This window comes from Rattus norvegicus, chromosome 12, assembly GCF_021556685.1.
Source record: "Rattus norvegicus strain SHRSP/BbbUtx chromosome 12, alternate assembly SHRSP_T2T, whole genome shotgun sequence".
NCBI lineage: Eukaryota > Metazoa > Chordata > Mammalia > Rodentia > Muridae > Rattus > Rattus norvegicus.
The window spans coordinates 9,094,410-9,113,873 of NC_141545.1; the positions used below are offsets into that span (position 1 = coordinate 9,094,410).

The following is a 19,464-nucleotide window of genomic DNA, read 5'->3' on the forward strand; positions in this document are numbered from 1 at the left end:
ATCACCACTAACTTGAAGTTAGCTTAGGACATACGGTGAGTTCTAGGCCAACGTGGGCTACAAAGTAACACCCTGTCTCAAAAAAGCAAACAATGGGCCAGTGAGATAGCTCAGCAGTTAGAGGCTTGCAGCCAACGCTGATGACCTGAGTTTGTTACCCAAGACCCAAGCTCTAACCTCCATTCATGTGCCAGGATGTGTGTGTGTGTGTGTGTGTGCGCGCGCGCGTGCGCGTGTGTTTTCAAGTGTGAGAAAGTAAATAAATGTAACAAAGATTGTTTTTAAGCAAATGCATGCTTAAGAGGTGGCTCGTTTGGCCAAAGCTCTTGCCTCACAGGGGCTCCATTCTTAGAACTCAGGTAAAAAGCTCAGTGGGGCCGCCTGTACTTTTATCATAGTAAGAGCAGGGTCTGATGGGAGACAGGTGGGTCCCTGGAAGCTTGCTCACTGGCTACTTAGCCTACTGGGCAAAATCATCGCAGGGTAGTAAAAGACCCTGCCTCAGCAAAAGGTGGTGCTGTGAGCTAGAGAAAGCTACAAGATTAACACTTAACCCAAAAGAAGCCCTTTGTAACCTGGGCTTCACAGACTGCTCAAGGAGTGTCTGGACTACTTCAGATGGTTAGAGCAGGTGCCATGTAAAAACTCTAGAGTTATGTGGCTCAGGACTCTCGGTTTTGGGCTTTCCTTCAGCTCACTAACCCACTCCCATGCTCAGTTCGCTCCTTCTCAATTATCTGTCTCAATCTCTATTTTTAACCACATGTCCCAGGTCAAGAACCAGATGAATCTTCTTGAGCTTGAGGCCAGCCTGGTCATCAAAGTGAGTTTCCAAGACAGGCAGCCAGGGCTGTTACAGAGAGAAACCCTGTCTAGAAAACAAAAAAACAAACCTTTCCAAGTGACCATCAAGCAGATGAAGCCAGGCAAGTCAGTGTTCACATATAAGAGCAGCCACTTGGGAAGAGGTAGCAGGAAGTTCATTTGAACTCAGGAGTTTCATTTAGGCATCTCGGGCAACACAGCAAGACCTTACACTTGAAGGAGAGGTGGCAAAATGAGTCAGCTGGTCAATTTATTTGCTAGCAAGCCTGATGACCCAAGGGCTTGAGTTTGATCTCTGGGACCCACGCATTGGAAAGAGAAACCTGTCTGTGGCATGGGACAGCCACTCACGCATGTAGAAAATAAGTAAATAAAAATGTATTTTAAAAGGGACTGTCGGGGTTGGGGATTTACCTCAGTGGTAGAGCACTTGCCTAGCAAATGCAAGGCCCTGGGTTCGGTCCCCAGCTCTGAAAAAAAGAAAAAGAAAAAAAAAAAGGGACTGTCAAGGGGCTGGAGAGATGGCTTACTGGTTAAGAGCACTGACTGCTCTTCCAGAGGTCCTGAGTTCAAATCCCAGCAACCACATGATGGCTCACAACCGTCTATAATGAGATCTGATGCCCTCTTCTGGTGTGTCTGAAGACAGCTACAGGGCACTTATACATAATAAAGAAGTTAATCTTAATTAATCAAGATAATTGGGTGGGAGGAAAAAGGTACCTGCTGCCAAGTCTGACAAGTTGGGTTGGATCCTCAGGAACCACATAGTAGAAGCAAAGAACTCACTCTCACTGCTTGTCTCTGAACTACACACACACACACACTCAGAGAGAGAGAGAGAGAGAGAGAGAGAGAGAGAGAGAGAGAGAGAGAGATTGAGAGATTGAGAGATTTGAGCACCTATGAGTAAATAAATAAAAAGCACACACCACACTAGGTTACTTCTTTCTCCTCTCCAGCTTGGTTCAACTAGAATTCATTTAGTTCCAGATAAACTATTCACATTCAGCTTTTCATTTCCAAATCTAAATTTAGAGGGTCTAAACCAAGACAGCACTGGCTAGATCATGCTTTCTCCACGGTTCACCGGATGGCCCCTGCTGTGCTAGGCACCATTCCTAGTGTTAAACATGCAGATGAGAGTGACAGAGACAGGTGACTGAGCATGTTTGTGGGGTTTGTATTCTAGTGGGGACAGATTATCGTTGGTGATAGTGACAGTTTGTTCCGTTTGATGGCAGTTTCCTGTAACTCATGCTGATCTCTAACTCACCAGGCAGCAAAAAAATGGCCTTGAACTTTTTTTATTTGAGAGATAGGGCTTCCCTGAATGATCCCGGCTGTCCGGGAATCTGATATGTAGATCAAGCAAACTCAAACTCACAGAAATCTGTTTGCCTCTGCCTTCTGGGTACTAGGATTAATGTTGTGACCTTGAACTTCTGATCTCCAACCTCGATCTCTACTTGGTTTGTTGGTTGGTTTTTGTTTTGTTTTGTTTTTTTCCGGGACAGAATTTCTCTGTTTAGCTCTGGCTGTCCTGGAACTCAATCTGTAGACCAGACTGGCCTGGAACTCAGAAATTCACCAGCTTCTGCCTCCCAAGTGCTGGGATTAAAGATGGGTATCACCAGTGGTTTATTTGTTAAGCAGACAGGGTCTGCTACCTATCAGACTAGCCTCAAACTTACTTTGTAGCTGAGGAGGACTAAACTTCTGGTTTTCATGAAATTCTCTCTGTCTCTCTGTCTTTCTGTCTCTCTATCTCTGTGTCTGTGTCTGTCTGTCCGTCTGTCTCTCTCTCTTTCACACACACACACAAACACGCACACACACACCACCACCACCACCACCACCTTCCCAGGATTATCCCATGTGCTATCTTGGAACTAGAAATGGAACCCAGGGCGTCCTGCAAGTAAGGCAAGCATTCTAAGCTCCAGTTCCATCCCTGTAGTCAGACTCTTGAACAAGTAACAGGTCTAAGTGTAGCAGGAGGCTTATTCTGCAGATTGGTACATACAACCCTCCACCCAGACCCTGGGACAACAGGTTCCAGGGCACCTGTCAGAGAGAAGGGAGAGACAGCCTTTCTCAGATGCTTCCCCCTCCATGAAGAACTCAGAAAACCCCTTTCATTGGATCCTGCTTTGCCCTGACTTTATTATCTCTGCGGAACAGATTTCATAGTAACTTGTTCTCTCTCTCTCTCTCTCTCTCTCTCTCTCTCTCTCTCTCTCTCTCGTTTTTATATGATTTTTTAAAAAGATTTATTTATTTATTTATTTATTTATTTATTTACTCTATATAAGTACACTGCAGCTGTCTTCAGACACACTGGAAGAGGGCATCAAGTCCCACTACAGATGGTTGTGAGCCACCATGTGGTTGCTGAGATTTGAACTCAGGACCTCTGTTTGTTTTTTGGTTTTTTTGTTTTTTGTTTTTTTGGTTTTTTTTTTTTTTGGAGCTGAGGACCGAACCCAGGGCCTTGCGCTTGCTAGGCAAGTGCTCTACCACTGAGCTAAATCCCCAACCCCTGAACTCAGGACCTCTGGAAGAGCAGTCAGTGCTCTTAACCACTGAGCCATCTCTCCAGCCCTATATGATTTTTAAAGTAAAAGTTTCTAGTAAGTATTCTGATTTTGTTTGTTTTGAGAAAGGGTCTCACCAGTTTGGCCCCAAACTCATAGAGATCCACCAACCTCGGCCTCCCTAGGGGTAGGATTACAAACTGGTGCCAGCACACCCAATCATGGTTTCGGAGTTTTGTTGTTTTGCTTTGCATGTGTGTGTTCATCCTTGATTGCTCATCTTGATTTTTTATGTGTATGAATGCTTTGTATGTATGTATGTGCACCACATGTGTGCAGTGGTCACGGAGGCCAGAAGAGGGCACCAGATTCCCTGTGACCCTAGTTACATACAGTTGTAAGCCACCATTTGGGGGCAAGAAATTGAACCCTAATCCTTTGGAAAGGTAGCCAGTGCTTTTTAACATTGGGCTGTCTCTTCAGCCCCTTAGTTTGTTTTTTTTTTTTTTTGTTGTTGCTGTTTTGTTTTGTTATTTTGTGTTTGTGTGTGGGTGCAGTGCAGAACCTGCCAAGGCGAGGGGATGTCCAAGATTCTGTAGAGTTACAAGAGGTCATAAGCTGTTCCGTGTGGTCGCTGAGAACCAAACTCAGGGCCTCTGCAAGAACAGTGTGTGCGCTTTTAACTTCAGAGCCATTTTTCCCAGCCTCCTTCACCTTACCTTTTAGAGTCTGTCACTGAACCAGGAGCACAGCCACTCAGGTCAGGTGGGTGTCTGGCCAGCAAGCTCTGAGGATCCACCTCTTTCGGTCTCCTTGGCCTGTACCCGGGTGCCAGAGATCCAAACCCAGGCATCCATACTCGGGGAGGAGGTATTTTGTCAGCAGAGCTGCCTTTGCGATGTCACCCTGTATTTTTTGAGAATCTTAGTACATTGCCCAAGCTGGTCTCAAATGTATGCACCTCGGTCTCTGTCACGTTAGAATGACAAGCTATGCCACCATTCCTGGCTTGTTTGCATGCCTCATGTCTGTCTATAAACCAAAGAGTAGAGCAGGGGAAGAGCGCTTGTCTGGCACGAACCCTGGGTTTAGTACTGAGTGGGGCCGCACACACACCTGTGATCACAGCCCTGGAGAGTTGTGGCCAAAAGGATCAAGAATTCTCATGCTCGTTCTTGGCTACGTGGAGAGAGTTCGAGACCAGCTCGCGCTTGCAGCCTGAATTCCATCCCCACCACTAGCCTAGTCCACAGGGAGAGATCCAGGCCAAGCAGGGCTTTGTAGTGATGATACCTTGTCTCAGAAAAAGAGGAGGGTCAAGTATAGTCTCATATTCTTGAAATGCCAGTCAGGGAAGCTGAAGCAAATGAATGCCAGCAGGTGTTTCATAAAGAAAGATTCTGTCTCAGAACACAAAACAACACACACAGACACACACACACACACACACAGATACACACACACTCATACACACACACTCATACACACACACACACAGATACACACACACTCATACACACACACACTCATACACACACACACACACAGATTCGCACACACACACCCAATTTGGCAAGTTTGAGGTCATCCTAGGCTTTATATGATGACATCTTGTTTTAAAAACAAAGATCAATAAAGCAGGTCACCGGAGGGTACAGCTCAGTGGTGGTACACTTTCCTAGTTTAAGGAAGGCTTTAAGCTTTGCTATCTGGTGCCAGAAGAAATGAAGGAGAGGAGGAGGGAAAGGGTGAGGGAAAGCCTGCTAAACACAGAAAGGTTTGTTCTTGGGCTGCCTGAGGAGTCACTCCAAGCTTAACGAATTCCAATTCGTTTCCAGTCTGTGGTTTGGAGGGGGAAAAAATGGGTCTCACTATGTCAACCTGGCTGACCTGGAATTCTCTATTTGTGTAATAGACCCCCAGACTCTAACACAGCTGACTCCATCCATGATGGAGGTGCCATTCAGCACGCTGACAGCCCCACCAGCTAAAACAAAAACAAAACCTAATCCAAGGTTCATAGTTCTGGAAAAGTCTCTAAATGCACTAATTTTGCTTTTTGGCTTCTGTAGTCTTCCCTGGTGGATACCCCAGGGCAATGTAGATCTGTGTTGTCTTCAAAGAAAAAAAAAGATTTCCTTCATTTTTAATTATGTATATGCACAAAAGAACAGGAGCCTAGAGAAGCCAGAAGGCATCAGATCCTCCAGGATTAGAAGTAGTTGTGAATCACCAGATATGGATGCTAGGATCTGAATCAGGTCCTCTGTAAGAGCAATGCACACTGTGGTGCCATCTCTCCAGCTTCTAAATTCTTTTCTCTGAGTGCGTGTTCCTACAGAGGTGTGCATGTGTGTGTGTGTGTGTGTGTGTGTGTGTGTGCGCGCGTGTTGGGGGAATGTTCGTTTTCCCTTTTTTTGAGCAGCCGCTGCATTTTTTTTAAAGATTTATTTATTTATTTATTTATTATGTATGAGTACACTGTAGCTGTCTTCAGACACAACAGAAGAGGGCATCAGATCCCATGACAGACGGTTGTGAGCCACCATGTGGTTGCTGGGATTTGAACTCAGGACCTCTGGAAGAGCAGTCAGTGCCATCTCTCCAGCCCTCGTTTTCCTTATTAAGAAGGCATTTCACACTGAGAATGGATGAAGGTTCAAATTTACTGGCCTTCAGCTGAAAATAGGCAGTATTCTTGGTTTGATGGTCTACGACTGGGGTCAAAGTTTCCTTTAGTTTCTTGTGAGGCCTGGGGAGTGGTGGTAGTAGTGTCCAGGCAGGTTTTTGTTTTGTTGGTTTGGTTTTTTAATGAGCCTTTCAGAAGCTGAAGATTTAGCTCATCTGATAGAGTGCTTGCCTAGATTCTATCCCCCACACTACCGAAACCACACATGGTGGCACTAGCCTGTAATCCCTCAGCCTGCAAACCCTCTTGTAATCCTCTCAGGTGGTGGCGGCAGGGGGAATCAGAAATTCAAGGGCATCCTTGTCTACCGGAAGAATTTGAAGCTAGTTTGAGGGGAAGGGGTGGGGGAAGTAAGAACTAGTCCCACCCTTCCCCACCCCCTGGCCTGCATGCCCAACTCTACTACCTGGAACTGTCCAGGTTGGGCAAAGTGTTTGTCCCTACCCCAGCCCTCCAACATTCAGGATGAACCACGAACTTCAGCAGAGACAGTCAGGCTAGCATCCACATTGGGTTAGCTTCCTGTGTCTGGGCACAGCTCCTGATGGCAGACCACCTCTGGAAGAGGGATAGCCCTCTGCTCTTGGTCTTCCCCTGCCAGAAACTTGTGGTATCTGTGCCTCGATTGAGCTTTAGTACCAGCTGGGGATGCTTAAGGGTTGAAGGAAATCCTTCCCAGAGCCACTTTCCTGACACCTGTCCAGGTGGTGTACATCTACAAGATACCAGTTTGCCCCCGTGGCCAGGAGGTAGAGGGACTGCAGCCTTCTAAAGCCCCTTGCCTCAAGAATATATCGCCTCGCTAGCGATCGCGTGGCGTGGAGTGGGGTCGACCTGAGAGCGTCTGTAGTGAGGCGGGGCCGAGCAATCCCGGGGGCGGGGCGGGGCGGCTCCTGGCCCAGCCCGCCCTGACTCACCCTCTCTGGCCCGCCCGGGAACTCTGCGGGAGTCCGGGTCCATCTACTCCCAGTGATCTAGGAGTTGGGCCCCAGAGTTCCATCCCAGAGCAGTGAGTAAGTAGGGGGGCTTGGGAGGCTTTTGTCCCACCGTGGGGATTAACCTGGACCCAGGGAATGGCCCGGGGAAGTGGGGGGAGTCGCTCAGGTGTGGGTGGTTCCGTGGCCTTGGCGAGAGCAATTCCACACACAGTGGAAGCTGGGGCTGGGAGAAGGAGGGGTGCGGTAATCCTCAGCCGGGCACCGAAGGAGCCAGTGTCCTGGGATCCAGGCAGTTCGGGATCAAGTGAAGGAAGAGAGATCAAAATGCAGGAATCTTGATTTCCACAGCCTGTCCCAGCGTGGGGCGGCGGCGGTGACTGAGAAAGTCAGAGCTCATCTTAGTGAGCGCCCTAAAAGCTGCAGAACCCCACCCTCACAAACCTGCTCCCTTACACTTCAAGATTCTTATATTTGAAGACTCCAAAAGTTCCTTCCAAATCCCAGTAGAATAAGCTTGGGAAGGGGCTAGCCTAGGAGTCTACAGGCCCCCAAGACGGTCCGCCAGGGGTGACTTTCCCTTATCTCTTTAGCCCCTTGTAAAAAAAGGAAAGGGCGATTGAACTTTGAACTTTTTAGTTTTTCATGAGTTTAATTTTTTTCTTTACTAGTTAGTTAGTGTTCGTGTGTATGCACACATGGTTTGGCACTCTCATGGAGGTCAGAGACAACGTGTAGTAGTTGGTTCTTTCCTTCCACCTTATGGGTCCCTGAGCTTGAACTCCGGTCTTTTGCTTGGCCACAGGTGCCTTTGTCCAATGAGCCATCTCAGCAGCCCTGTGTTTGAGGTTGTCCTTGTTCTTGTTTGAGACAAGGTTATACAATGCTGGCTTGTTTCTAACAAGCTTGCTATACAGCTTAAGATGACCCCGGTGTGTTGGTCCTCTTGCCTCTACCCTAAGGAGTATTATAGGGATGTACACCCATCATTCCAGACTTTATGTGATGCTGGAAATTGAATCCAGGGCCTGAGCAAGCTCTCTATCAACTCAGCCACGTCCCTAATTCTGACTTTGTATTCTAAAGGTTGAGAATTCTGTTTCTTCCTAGCCCTTAGCATATGAACTACAGCTGGGGAGGTTGGCTGAGGTTGGGAGGCTCCCCTGCCTCCATTTCTGCAGCAGACGCAGTGCTAAGGTTTAGATGTGGGAAGGAGTTTGCAAGATTGCCCAAAGCCCGGCCTTCTGGGATGCCTTTCTCTGGTGTGGGTATGTGTAGAGACCAGAGATTTACTTGAGATGTTCTCTTCAGTGGTTTCTCTATGTTTTTGAAACGTCTCTCACTGACCTAAAGCTCATTTGTTTTGGCTAGGCTAACTGGCCAATGATATTCAGGGATCTACGTACCACTGTGCGGTGTGGAGGAGGGTGCAGGGTGGGGTGGAGGAGCGGCTGTATAGAAATAGGTTACCCTGCCCAATTCTACATGGGTGCTGGGAATATCACTAAGATCCTCATGCTTGCGCTCAAATATTTTACTCACTGAGCCGTTTCCGCAAACCCACTTCTTACATAGAGGTTGCATCTCAGCGAGGGGTGCTTTCAATGGACGGAAAGGAGTGGGTGCCGCCAAACAGGAGGTAGACATTGGCTGGGCAAGCTCAAATAGTACTTGTAGCAGTGAAATCTTCAAGGAGCTATGTATCCTAGTACTTAGACTGAGGCACAGGTGTTGACGTTTTGGGTTCATCTTGTGCTACATAGCCAGCACCAGGCTAGCCAGGGCTACATAGCAAGACCTTATCTCATGAAACGTGAGGAAAGCAGGAGGGCTGGAGGGTGGGCCAGTGGGGAGAGCGCTTGCTGTAGAGGCAGGAGTACCTGAGTTTGCATCTCATGCCCACAGTGAAGGGACTGTAGCCAACCCATGCCTGGTAAACCTGGCTCTGGGAGGCCTTGCCTCTTGACATTCCCTCTGCCTTGCTAAAAACTGTTAGATTACATTCTGAAGCTAGCCCCTGAGGTTTATTTCCTTATCTGGCCACTTCCACCTCCTGAGGCTAATAACCAAGATAACAGTTATCACAGTATTGAAGTCCAGCAATCAGAAGCCCCCTGTAGCTCATCTAATTAACATAACCAATCAAATTAAACGCCTCATCCTAACATGGCTTCCTCCTTTACCTTTATAAACCTCCATTTTCCTAGGGACCAACTCTGTCCCTCTCTGTCTAGAGAAAGTCCTCTGTTCTCCAAGGTAAATCATCCCTTTCCCCTCTCCCTGTTCCATTCCTCTTCTACTTCGGCCTCCATCTTCTGTGTTTGTATCTCTTTATTCCATGCCCTCTGTCCCTCTGGAGCAAATAAATCTCCTTTGTGCTGATTTGTTCTCAGGGTATCTTGAGCTGACTCCAAGGTTCTCTACACACGAAAAAGCAGGGCACTGTGGCACGTTCTGGCAACCTTGGTGGGTCCCAGAATGACTAGCCAGTCCATGGAAATGCTGACCCTTAGATTTCAGGGAGAGGCCTTTTCTCAAAAAAAAAAAAAAAAAAGGTGGGGGGGTCAGATAGTTTAGCAGAATTTGATAATCAGAATCCACACAGAGAATTGATGCCATGAATGCTAGAAGACATCCGACACCAACCACTAAACACATCTGGATCCTTCCACCGTCTCTGTCCCGACACAGGGAAGAGGGCCAGCCTTGCATCTGCCTGTTGGAATTTAATGGCAGGTTCTGGAAGATCTAGTTTGAGTCATGGGGTCAGACAATGATAATCCCCTGTGCCTCCCGCTGATTGTGTCTGCCCACATTATGTGTATGTCTTGTTCCTGAGAGCTAGGCAGAGGCCTCCTGTCTTCTGGCCTGTAACTTGTGAGGGTGGCCTGGCAGAGTTGGGAATTGTGCCACTGTGAGATGGCACATGGAAGGGGGAGGCAGGGGAGTTGATCCTTGCTTTTACATGTGTAGCATCCCTTGAGCGATGCCTCAGAAGGACTCTCCAAGGCTACCCTAGGTGACAGGAACCGGATGTGGGTATTACTCTCTTTGCTTTAAAATGTCACCACTGGATATCAGTGAAATTTCCCGAGTTCATTTTCTTTAAGATTTTAATTTATGTAGTGTGTGTGGCAGGGGATGTTGTGTATTGAGTACTCAAGGAAGCCAGAAGAGGATATTGGATCCTCCAGCTGGAGTTACAAGTGGTTTTGAGCCACCCAGTGTGGGTGCTAGGAATTGAACTTCTACAAGAACTGCTGAGCAATCTCTCTCCGCTAAGGATACCATTTCTGTCAGATTATGTAAATTGGGATTTTTTCCCCCCTCTCCAGTACTGGAGACACTCTAGCAAACAGTACAGAGCTACAGCCCTAGGCTAAGGAGGGCAACAAAATTTCTTTTTGAAACATAGTTTCATGTAACCCCGGCTGGCCTTGAGTGCCCTGTGTAGCTGAGAATAACTTTGAACTCTGATTCTCCCTCCTGAGACCCCCCAAGTGCTGAGATTGCTGGCGAGTATCAATATGCCTAGGTATATGGTGCTAGAGACTGGATTCAGAGAATTATGCCAGAAAAGCGCCCAGCCAATTGAGCTATCTCGACAGCCAGAGACTTGTTTTTTTATTTATTTAACTTTTTCCTTAGGACGAGAGAGTGTTTGGTGAGCATACAGGACCAATAGCCATAGAAAGGATCTTGTTCTCTGGTCATCTCCTACATGTACCTGGTTCAGGATGAATTTGGGACCTCTGTCTCATACTTTCTGTATAGGAAGACTTAATGCCAGCTCCCTTTTCTACAGAACCTCCTACTGTATGAGGTTCTTCTCTGTCCTCCATACCCACCCCTTGAACACACACACACACACACACACACACACACACACACACACACACACACACACACACACACGATGCTGACAGGGGTAGGCTGCCCAGAGACCTTCACTGTTTTGTTTCCCTCCGCCCTAAGCAAGTAGCTGACCGTGTCCTGGGAGAGTGATGTCTTAGCTTGAATTCTACGCCCCCGTGAGACTTGAATCTGGCCTTTGTGATAATGATACCTTAGAAAAGGAAGCCAGAGACAGACAGAGTAGGCTGGCAGCCCTGTGCCAGGCTCCAGTCATAGATGTCACCCTGAGAGTTTTCCTGTGTAGGGATTCTCATGCTTCCAGACATTCCAGAATACTCTTCCTTCTCTGGGCCCAGATTTCTTATGTCTACTTCAGATTCTAGGCTCTAATCGCTATCTGAACGTTCAGGTGTCCTGGCACATGCCTCCAGGGCTCAGTAGCCTTCAGCCTGGCCACTCCCTAACCCCTGAGGCCCTTAACTAGAACACAGCCACGTTCCAGCTTGCTTTCCCCCAGCCGGCTTTTCCGGTTAGAGATTGGAGGTGGTGCCCAGAGCACCCCTGTAGGGGGGCACACCCCGGAAGTCTTGAGCCTAAGGATACTCTGGTGGCAGGGTGGAGGTGAGAGCCCAGCTAGAGTAAAGAAGTACCAGAATGAATGTCACAGGCTTCCTCCTTCAGAGGCAGGCAGCCAGAGGAGGAGACCGGAGGACAGCTGTCCTGTGTTTTTACCCTCACGGGTTCTGAGAAGGCAGGCAGTGAGAGATAAAACAGCGCTTTGGAGACGGGGAAACACTGTGAGATTGGGAAAGAGGTGAGTTCTGAAGGAAGGGAACACATAGCGCATGGATTCTAGAAAGTTCTGGCAGGGCTGAGGGTGTATTGGCTTCTGACCTGTGTCTGGCCTTCTGGGATTTCTACCAGGCATACCCTTACTATCACCATGTCTCAACCCCTCTTGTCTCCTGTCTCATAGACAGGATGATCCCAGTGGCGGAGTTCAAGCAGTTCACGGAGCAGCAGCCTGCGTTCAAGGTGCTCAAACCCTGGTGGGATGTTTTGGCTGAGTACCTCACTGTGGCTATGCTCATGATTGGGGTGTTCGGGTGCACCCTCCAGGTGAGGAATGAAACAAAGCAGGGGGGGCCACACAGTGGCGATTCTCATGACTAGAATCTTAGGAAGCACCTTCTTGACAAGGAGTGGGATGTGACAAGGCAGGGCCATGTTGTGGCAATAAATTCTCTAGGTGAAAGGCCAGACAGGGAAGAGAGTACAAAGGACCTGGCTTTCACCGGGGCCACACTGGTGACCATACTAATGACTGGAGTCTTGAGCTGCTCTTTCGGGGTGAAGGTGGGGCCAGAGATGTGAGGGTGGGGCACGTCTTGGCAACTCTCCTTATACATATTTTTTCTTTCATGCATATGACTGTTTACCTGCATGTATGTCTGTGCTGCTTGTGTGTTTGGTACCTGTGGAAGTCAGAAAGGGTATGTTAGGTTTCCTGGATCTAGAGCTATGGATGCTTGTAAACCACCACATGGGTGCTAGGAACCAAACCTGGGTCCTCTGCAAAAGCAACAAGTATTCTTGGCCAGTCTCGAGCTCTTTCAGTCATGAAGGAACTGGGCCTCGTCAAGACTGTGTCCCTGACTGGGTTCCAGGTGGAGGGCAGGACCATAAAGGGGCATGGCAATGTTCCTGCCTGGGGTAGGGAGTCTTCAACTGTGCTATACATATGGGCAAGGCCCCTCCATGATGATGAGATGGGGGAATGTGTTCAGCTGGACTCTCTAGGTAAAAGAGCAGATCTCTAAAGGAGTAAGCCTTGTACTTGAAGTCATGAAGCCTCCCAAGTCTCCTAAGAAGAGGGAGAAAGAGCCTGGGCATTGTGGTGAGTGCCTATAAATCTAGTTTACTCTGTAGGCAGAGGCAGGAGGATCACACATTTGAAGCCTAGGAATTTTAGCAAGACCTTCCCTTGAAATTAGAATTAAGGCCGGGTGTGGCAGTGCATGCCTGTATTCCCAGAATATAGAGAAAATAAGTCAGGATTATGAGTTCCAGGTCAATTGGGCTATACAGTGAGACCCTGTCTCTAAAATAAAACAAATGACATAGAAAATAAGGAAAAGTATCAGTATTCGAGCACTTGCCAAGGTTACATAAGGTCCTAGGTTCAATAAAAAAAATCATCAATAAAATAAGAGAAACAGACAAGAGGAAACCAGTGCCAAAGCTTCCACACGGCCCGTTTCTGACCCCTTCCCCACCTTCCTCTCCTCCATCCCACAAGTAGTGGTCAAAGTCTACAATAATATTAGAGTATTTGCCTACCCGCACACTGTTTTCTTTTTTGTGGCTTCCAAGGTTAAACAAGGTTAGCAGAGCCAAACTGCTATCCCCACACTGGGGGATTCTAGGCAGGGCTCTACCACTGAGCCACACCCCAGCCCCTCACTGGGGGATTCTAGGCAGGGGCTCTACCACTGAGCCACACCCCAGCCCCTCACTGGGGGATTCTAGGCAGGGGCTCTACCACTGAGCCACGCCCCAGCCCCTCACTGGGGGATTCTAGGCAGGGGCTCTACCACTGAGCCATGCCCCCAGCCCCTCACTGGGGGATTCTAGGCAGGGGCTCTACCACTGAGCCACACCCCAGCCCCTCACTGGGGGATTCTAGGCAGGGGCTGTACCACTGAGCCACACCCCAGCCCCTCACTGGGGGATTCTAGGCAGGGGCTCTACCACTGAGCCACGCCCCCAGCCCCTCACTGGGGGATTCTAGGCAGGGGCTCTACCACTGAGCCACGCCCCCAGCCCCTCACTGGGGGATTCTAGGCAGGGGCTCTACCACTGAGCCACGCCCCCAGCCCCTCACTGGGGGATTCTAGGCAGGGGCTCTACCACTGAGCCATGCCCCCAGCCCCTCACTGGGGGATTCTAGGCAGGGGCTTTACCTTTGAGCTTGATTCTGTCCATTCCCTTCCTCAGACTAGTGTCTACTGAAGTTGTCTAGGCTGAATTTATACCTACTTTGTAGTCCAGCAGAGGCTGATTCTCCTGCAGTCTCCTAAGTAACTAGGACTATAGGTAAACTTCCTTTTCTTATAGGTGGAATTTTGTTATAGACAGAACTTAAATTTTTGAAATTTATTAACTTGGTGTTTTGAAACAGGATTTCTCTGTGTAAGTCTAACTGTCCTGGAAGTAACTTTTGAGACCAGACTGGCCTCTGTCTCCTGAGTGCTGGGATTAAAGGTGTATGCCACTATGTCTGACTTCAGACCTTTGTCTTAAATGGAAAGATGAACTTTTATAAATTATTGAAGAAAAATGAACTCCAGATCTTCTCGCATCCACTTCCCAATACAACATTACATATGTGCACCAAAAAACAAAACAACAGTTTATGCAGTGTTAGGGATGCAACTCAGGAATGCATGCATGCTAGGCCAGCAGGCTACCGAGACCCATCTCCACCCTACACGTCCTCCTTCTGGATGGATACAGTCCTATAGGACTCATCACCCTACTTCCAGATGAGGTCACGGAACTAGGGGCTGAGACTTAGTTTTCTTTTTGTGAGGGTACAATTCAACACACACAGAGAGAGAGAGAGAGAGAGAGAGAGAGAGAGAGAGAGAGAGAGAGCGCACAGGGGGTTACTTTTTTTGTTAAAGATTTATTTTATTTATATGAGTCTGCAGCTATCTTCAGTCACACCAGAAGAGGGCATCAGATCTCATCACAGATGGTTGTGAACCACCATGTGGTTGCTGGGAATTGAACTCAGGGCCTCTGGAAGAGCAGTCAGTGCTCTTAACCAGTGAGCCATATCTCCAGCTTTTTTTTGTTTTTGTTTTTAAAGACAGAATCTCTTATATACCAGGCTGGCCTTGAGCTCACTTTGAGTCAAGGAATGACTTTAAACTCATCATTGCCCTGCTTCTATCTTCTGTGTGCCACCAAGCCCAGTTTATGCATTGGTAAGAATCAGAACTGGTGCATGCTAGGCAGGCACTCTACCAGCCTAACTACATTCACATCAGTATGAATGAAACACCAGAGAATTTGAACCGAAAGCTGGTACAGACCAGAAAGATAAGAGTATGAATGACCACCAAGGAGGGGAAGTACTTGGCATACCAGTGGAGGGCAGTCTCCTAGCAGAGCTGGTTAATAAAGCTATATTGCTGGAGGTCTAGGTTATTTTTGAGGCCACCTGGTATTCATCAGTATTTCTTCTTTTCGTCGTTTGTTTGTTTGAGACAGAGTCTCTCTGTATAGCCCTGGCTATCCTGGAACTCACTCTGTAGACCAAGCTGGACTTGAACTCAGAGATCTGCCTGTCTCTGCTTCCCAGTCTGCTGGGATTACAAGCCTGCACCACACCTTCTCGGCTCTCCTAGTGTTTCTTTTCAGAGTAAGATTGATGCTCTAATTTAACAGCCCTTCCGCATTTGAACAGCTTACATCAGTCTGGGATCACCGTCTCCCACCATATCCTGCTTTTCTTTCATACAGTTCCCTCAGTGTCTTTCACTCTTCCTATCTCCAGGTGACACAGGACAAGATCATCTGCCTGCCCAGCCATGAATCTCGTGAGAACTCATCAGAGGCTCCTTGCCAGCAGCTGTTGCCTCAAGGGATCTCTGAGCAGATTGGAGGCCTACGAGAGCTCAGTGGCCTCAAGAATAACCTAGACCTCCAGCAATACAGCTTTATTAACCAGCTCTGCTATGAGACTGCCCTCCACTGGTACGCCAAGTACTTCCCCTACCTGGTGGTCATTCATACTCTTATCTTTATGGTCTGTACCAGCTTTTGGTTCAAATTCCCTGGTACCAGCTCCAAAATAGAACACTTCATCTCTATCCTGGGCAAGTGTTTCGACTCTCCGTGGACCACTCGGGCCTTGTCTGAGGTGTCTGGAGAAAATCACAAGGGCCCAGCTGCTGGACGGGCCACGGTGACCACAGTAACCACGGTGGGGACAGGGACAGGGAAGGTGGGCGAGGGTGAGAAGGAGAAAGTGCTGATAGAGCCTGAGAAGGTGGTGACTGAACCCCCAGCTGTAACCCTGCTGGATAAGAAGGAGGGCGAACAAGCTAAGGCCCTATTTGAGAAGGTCAAAAAGTTCCGAGTGCACGTGGAAGAGGGTGACATCCTCTACTCCATGTACATCCGGCAGACGGTGCTCAAAGTGTGTAAGTTTTTTGCCATCCTGGTTTACAACCTGGTCTATGTGGAGAAGATCAGCTTTCTGGTGGCCTGTAGGGTGGAGACATCAGAGATCACAGGCTACGCCAGTTTCTGCTGCAACCACACCAAGGCCCACCTCTTTTCTAAGCTGGCCTTCTGCTACATCTCCTTCGTGTGTGTCTATGGCATCACCTGCCTGTACACGCTCTACTGGCTCTTCCACAGGCCCCTTAAAGAGTACTCCTTCCGTTCTGTGCGGGAGGAGACAGGGATGAATGATATCCCGGATGTTAGGAATGACTTCGCCTTCATGCTCCACCTCATTGACCAGTATGACTCCCTCTATTCTAAACGGTTTGCAGTCTTCCTCTCTGAAGTCAGTGAAAGCCGCCTTAAGCAGCTCAACCTCAACCACGAGTGGACACCTGATAAGCTGAGGCAGAAGCTGCAGCGTAACGCACGCGGTCGGCTGGAGCTGAGCCTCTGTATGCTCCCTGGGCTTCCGGACACTGTCTTTGAGCTCAGTGAGGTAGAGGCGCTCAGACTGGAGGCCATCTGCGACATCTCCTTTCCACCAGGGCTATCCCAGCTCGTGAACCTTCAGGAGCTCAGCCTGCTTCACTCACCAGCCAGGCTGCCCTTCTCTTCACAGATCTTCCTGCGAGACCGGCTGAAAGTGATCTGTGTCAAGTTTGAGGAGCTCCGCGAGGTACCCCTCTGGGTGTTTGGGCTCCGAGGCTTGGAAGAACTACACCTGGAAGGACTCTTCCCCCCAGAAATGGCTCGGGGTGCCACCCTCGAGAGCCTCCGGGAGCTTAAACAGCTCAAGGTACTGTCTCTCCGTAGCAATGCAGGGAAGGTGCCAGCCAGCGTGACCGATGTAGCCGGGCACCTTCAGCGACTCAGCCTGCACAATGATGGCGCTCGTCTGCTCGCCTTAAACAGCCTCAAGAAGCTGGCGGTGTTACGGGAGCTGGAGCTGGTGGCCTGTGGGCTGGAACGTATCCCCCATGCAATCTTCAGCCTGGGGGCTCTGCAGGAACTCGACCTTAAGGACAACCACCTCCGGTCTATTGAGGAGATCCTCAGCTTCCAGCACTGTCGGAAGCTGGTCATTCTCAGGCTGTGGCACAACCAGATAGCCTATGTGCCTGAGCATGTGAGGAAGCTCCGAAGCCTGGAGCAGCTCTACCTCAGTCACAACAAGCTTGAGACTCTGCCTGCCCAGCTTGGCCAGTGCTTTGGCCTCCGCCTGCTGGATGTGTCCCACAACGGGCTTCGTTCCCTGCCACCTGAGTTGGGTCTTCTCCAGAGTCTCCAGCATCTAGCCCTCTCCTACAACGCACTTGAGAGCCTGCCTGATGAACTGTTCTTCTGCCATAAGCTGCGGACATTACTCTTGGGCTACAACCACCTGACTCAGTTTTCGCCCCACGTGGCTGCCCTTCAGGCCCTCAGCCGTCTGGAGCTCAAGGGTAACAGGTTGGAGGCACTGCCAGAAGAACTCGGTGACTGCAAGGGGCTGAAAAAGTCAGGGCTCCTGGTGGAGGACACCCTTTATGAGGGGCTGCCTGCAGAGGTTCGGGAGAAAATGGAAGACGAATGAAGCCTCTTGGGGAACGGGGCAGGATGACAGAGAGGCCTTTATGTTTCTGCCCCAACGTTGTATTACAAGGGAGCTGGGTCCAGCAGGAGTGGGAGGCAGGCCAGACATGTCGGTTTTGTGCAGCTCAGACGAGATCCTGGGACTGGTTTGTCTGGGGGAGAAACAGGAGGTGGTGGATTTGGGGTGTAACGCCTTAGGGAAGGATTAACTCAGTCCTAGGTTCTTCAACCAAAACCACACCTGTGTCTTTGGCTGGTTGGCTCTTCCTCTAAACATTCCAGCTTAGTTAGTTTCCTATACAGGAGTGGGGGACACATCCCAATGGGATTTCCAACCCTTCCAGCAACGATCAACATATATTTAAGGAGAGGACACAGGGTCCACTTCCGAAGTTCTGTATCCCAACTTTAATGCCAAGTCCTTATGTTATAAGCTCTTTGTCACAGGGATGGGTACTTAGAACAATGGTTCTCACATGTGGCTATGTAATTAAATCAGCAGAAGGGCCCGGAAGAAAATAAAACCTTTACACGATTCCCACCCCACCCCAGAAATACTGACTCAGAATTTGGGTGGGGCCAGGAATGTGCTACTAAGTAAGGATGCCAGGTAATTCTGATTCAGGTGGTCCTGAGACTATATAATGGAAATGTTGACAAAAAGACTGGGCTGGAACTGAAGCTCGGTTGGGAGAGTGCTTGCCTGGCATGCAGGAAGCCTTGGGTCCCATCCTCTGCACTTCATACATCGGGAGTGGTGGAACCTATGTAATATATATAGTGATGCCTGTATAATAGTCTGGAGGCGGAGGGAGGAGGATTGAGAGGTTGAACCTAGCCTGGGAGACATAGCATAGCTTGTCTCAAAGCAGCTAAGAATGGAATACTGGAGCCTTAGAGCCTTAGAGCATCCCGTTGAGTTAACCACTGTTTCCTCAGGAAAATGCTCCTGTGACACAAATGAACAAACTGCAAACCAAGTCTCAAACAGAGCCCCACTAGAGCACTAGTCATGCATCTGCTAAGATGAGCTGAGTCCAAGTTAAGAATGCTGGTGGAGGCTAGCTTTCTTCCTTAGTTCATGCAGGGATTTTCTTTTGAATGTCTCCTGTACAGGGGAGCATATAACAGTGGGTGCTTAATGAGAACTGTAATTCTGACCTCTTTATACAGAATGATTGTCTAAACTTCCTGTATCTGGGACCAAATGATGACACCTGTCTATCAAATCAGGTTGTCTGTTCTGGGAGGTGAAGAGAGATCTAAATTACTTCAAAAGAGGGTGAAGGAGAATCAGGAGAAATTTGGTAGAGTTTTATGCTTAGCTTTTTTTCCCCTAAAGAATCCATGCACCCCACCCTCGCAAAAAGTTGGGTGGTGGTGGTGCTGCTGCTGTATATCTTCAGACCCAGCACTCCAGAGGCCAGAGGTAGGTGGATTTCTTGAGTTCCAGGCCAGCCTGGTTTACAGAGTTCCAGGGCAGCCAGGACTACACAGAGAAACCTTGTCGCCAAAACAAAACAAAAACAATCCAATTTCCTCTCCTCCTCTTTTATCCCTTTAACTCTAAGCTTCTGTTTGCTCCACCCATAGGTCATTACCGGAGGAGTTCTAAGAACTCTTTATAGGTTAAGGCCCACCCCAAAGTGTTCAACTGTTGCTTCCCGACCTCCTTCATCTCTTGCTTAATGTCCCCGCACAAATGCAAACCTCCTAACACCTAGAGCCTAGAGGCAGACAGACTGCTCTTTAGCGACCCAAATTTACATACAAACTTTATCCTTGTACTCTTGGAAGGACTTAAACTATG

At 48.7% G+C, this 19,464-nt stretch overlaps 1 protein-coding gene across 8 annotated transcripts; it reads left to right on the top strand.

Moving 5' to 3' along the window:
* The first annotated feature begins 6,969 nt into the window (after nt 1-6,969).
* Lrrc8e (leucine rich repeat containing 8 VRAC subunit E) lies at nt 6,970-18,200 on the top strand. Of its 8 annotated transcripts, XM_087578189.1 has the most exons (5): nt 6,970-7,064; nt 11,523-11,655; nt 11,818-11,960; nt 15,406-15,605; nt 16,412-18,200. In XM_087578189.1, the coding sequence occupies exons 4-5, from the start codon at nt 15,587-15,589 to the stop codon at nt 17,653-17,655; spliced, it is 1,263 nt and encodes a 420-aa protein (XP_087434315.1). In that variant the 5' UTR covers nt 6,970-7,064; nt 11,523-11,655; nt 11,818-11,960; nt 15,406-15,586; the 3' UTR covers nt 17,656-18,200.
* The last annotated feature ends 1,264 nt before the right edge of the window (nt 18,201-19,464 follow it).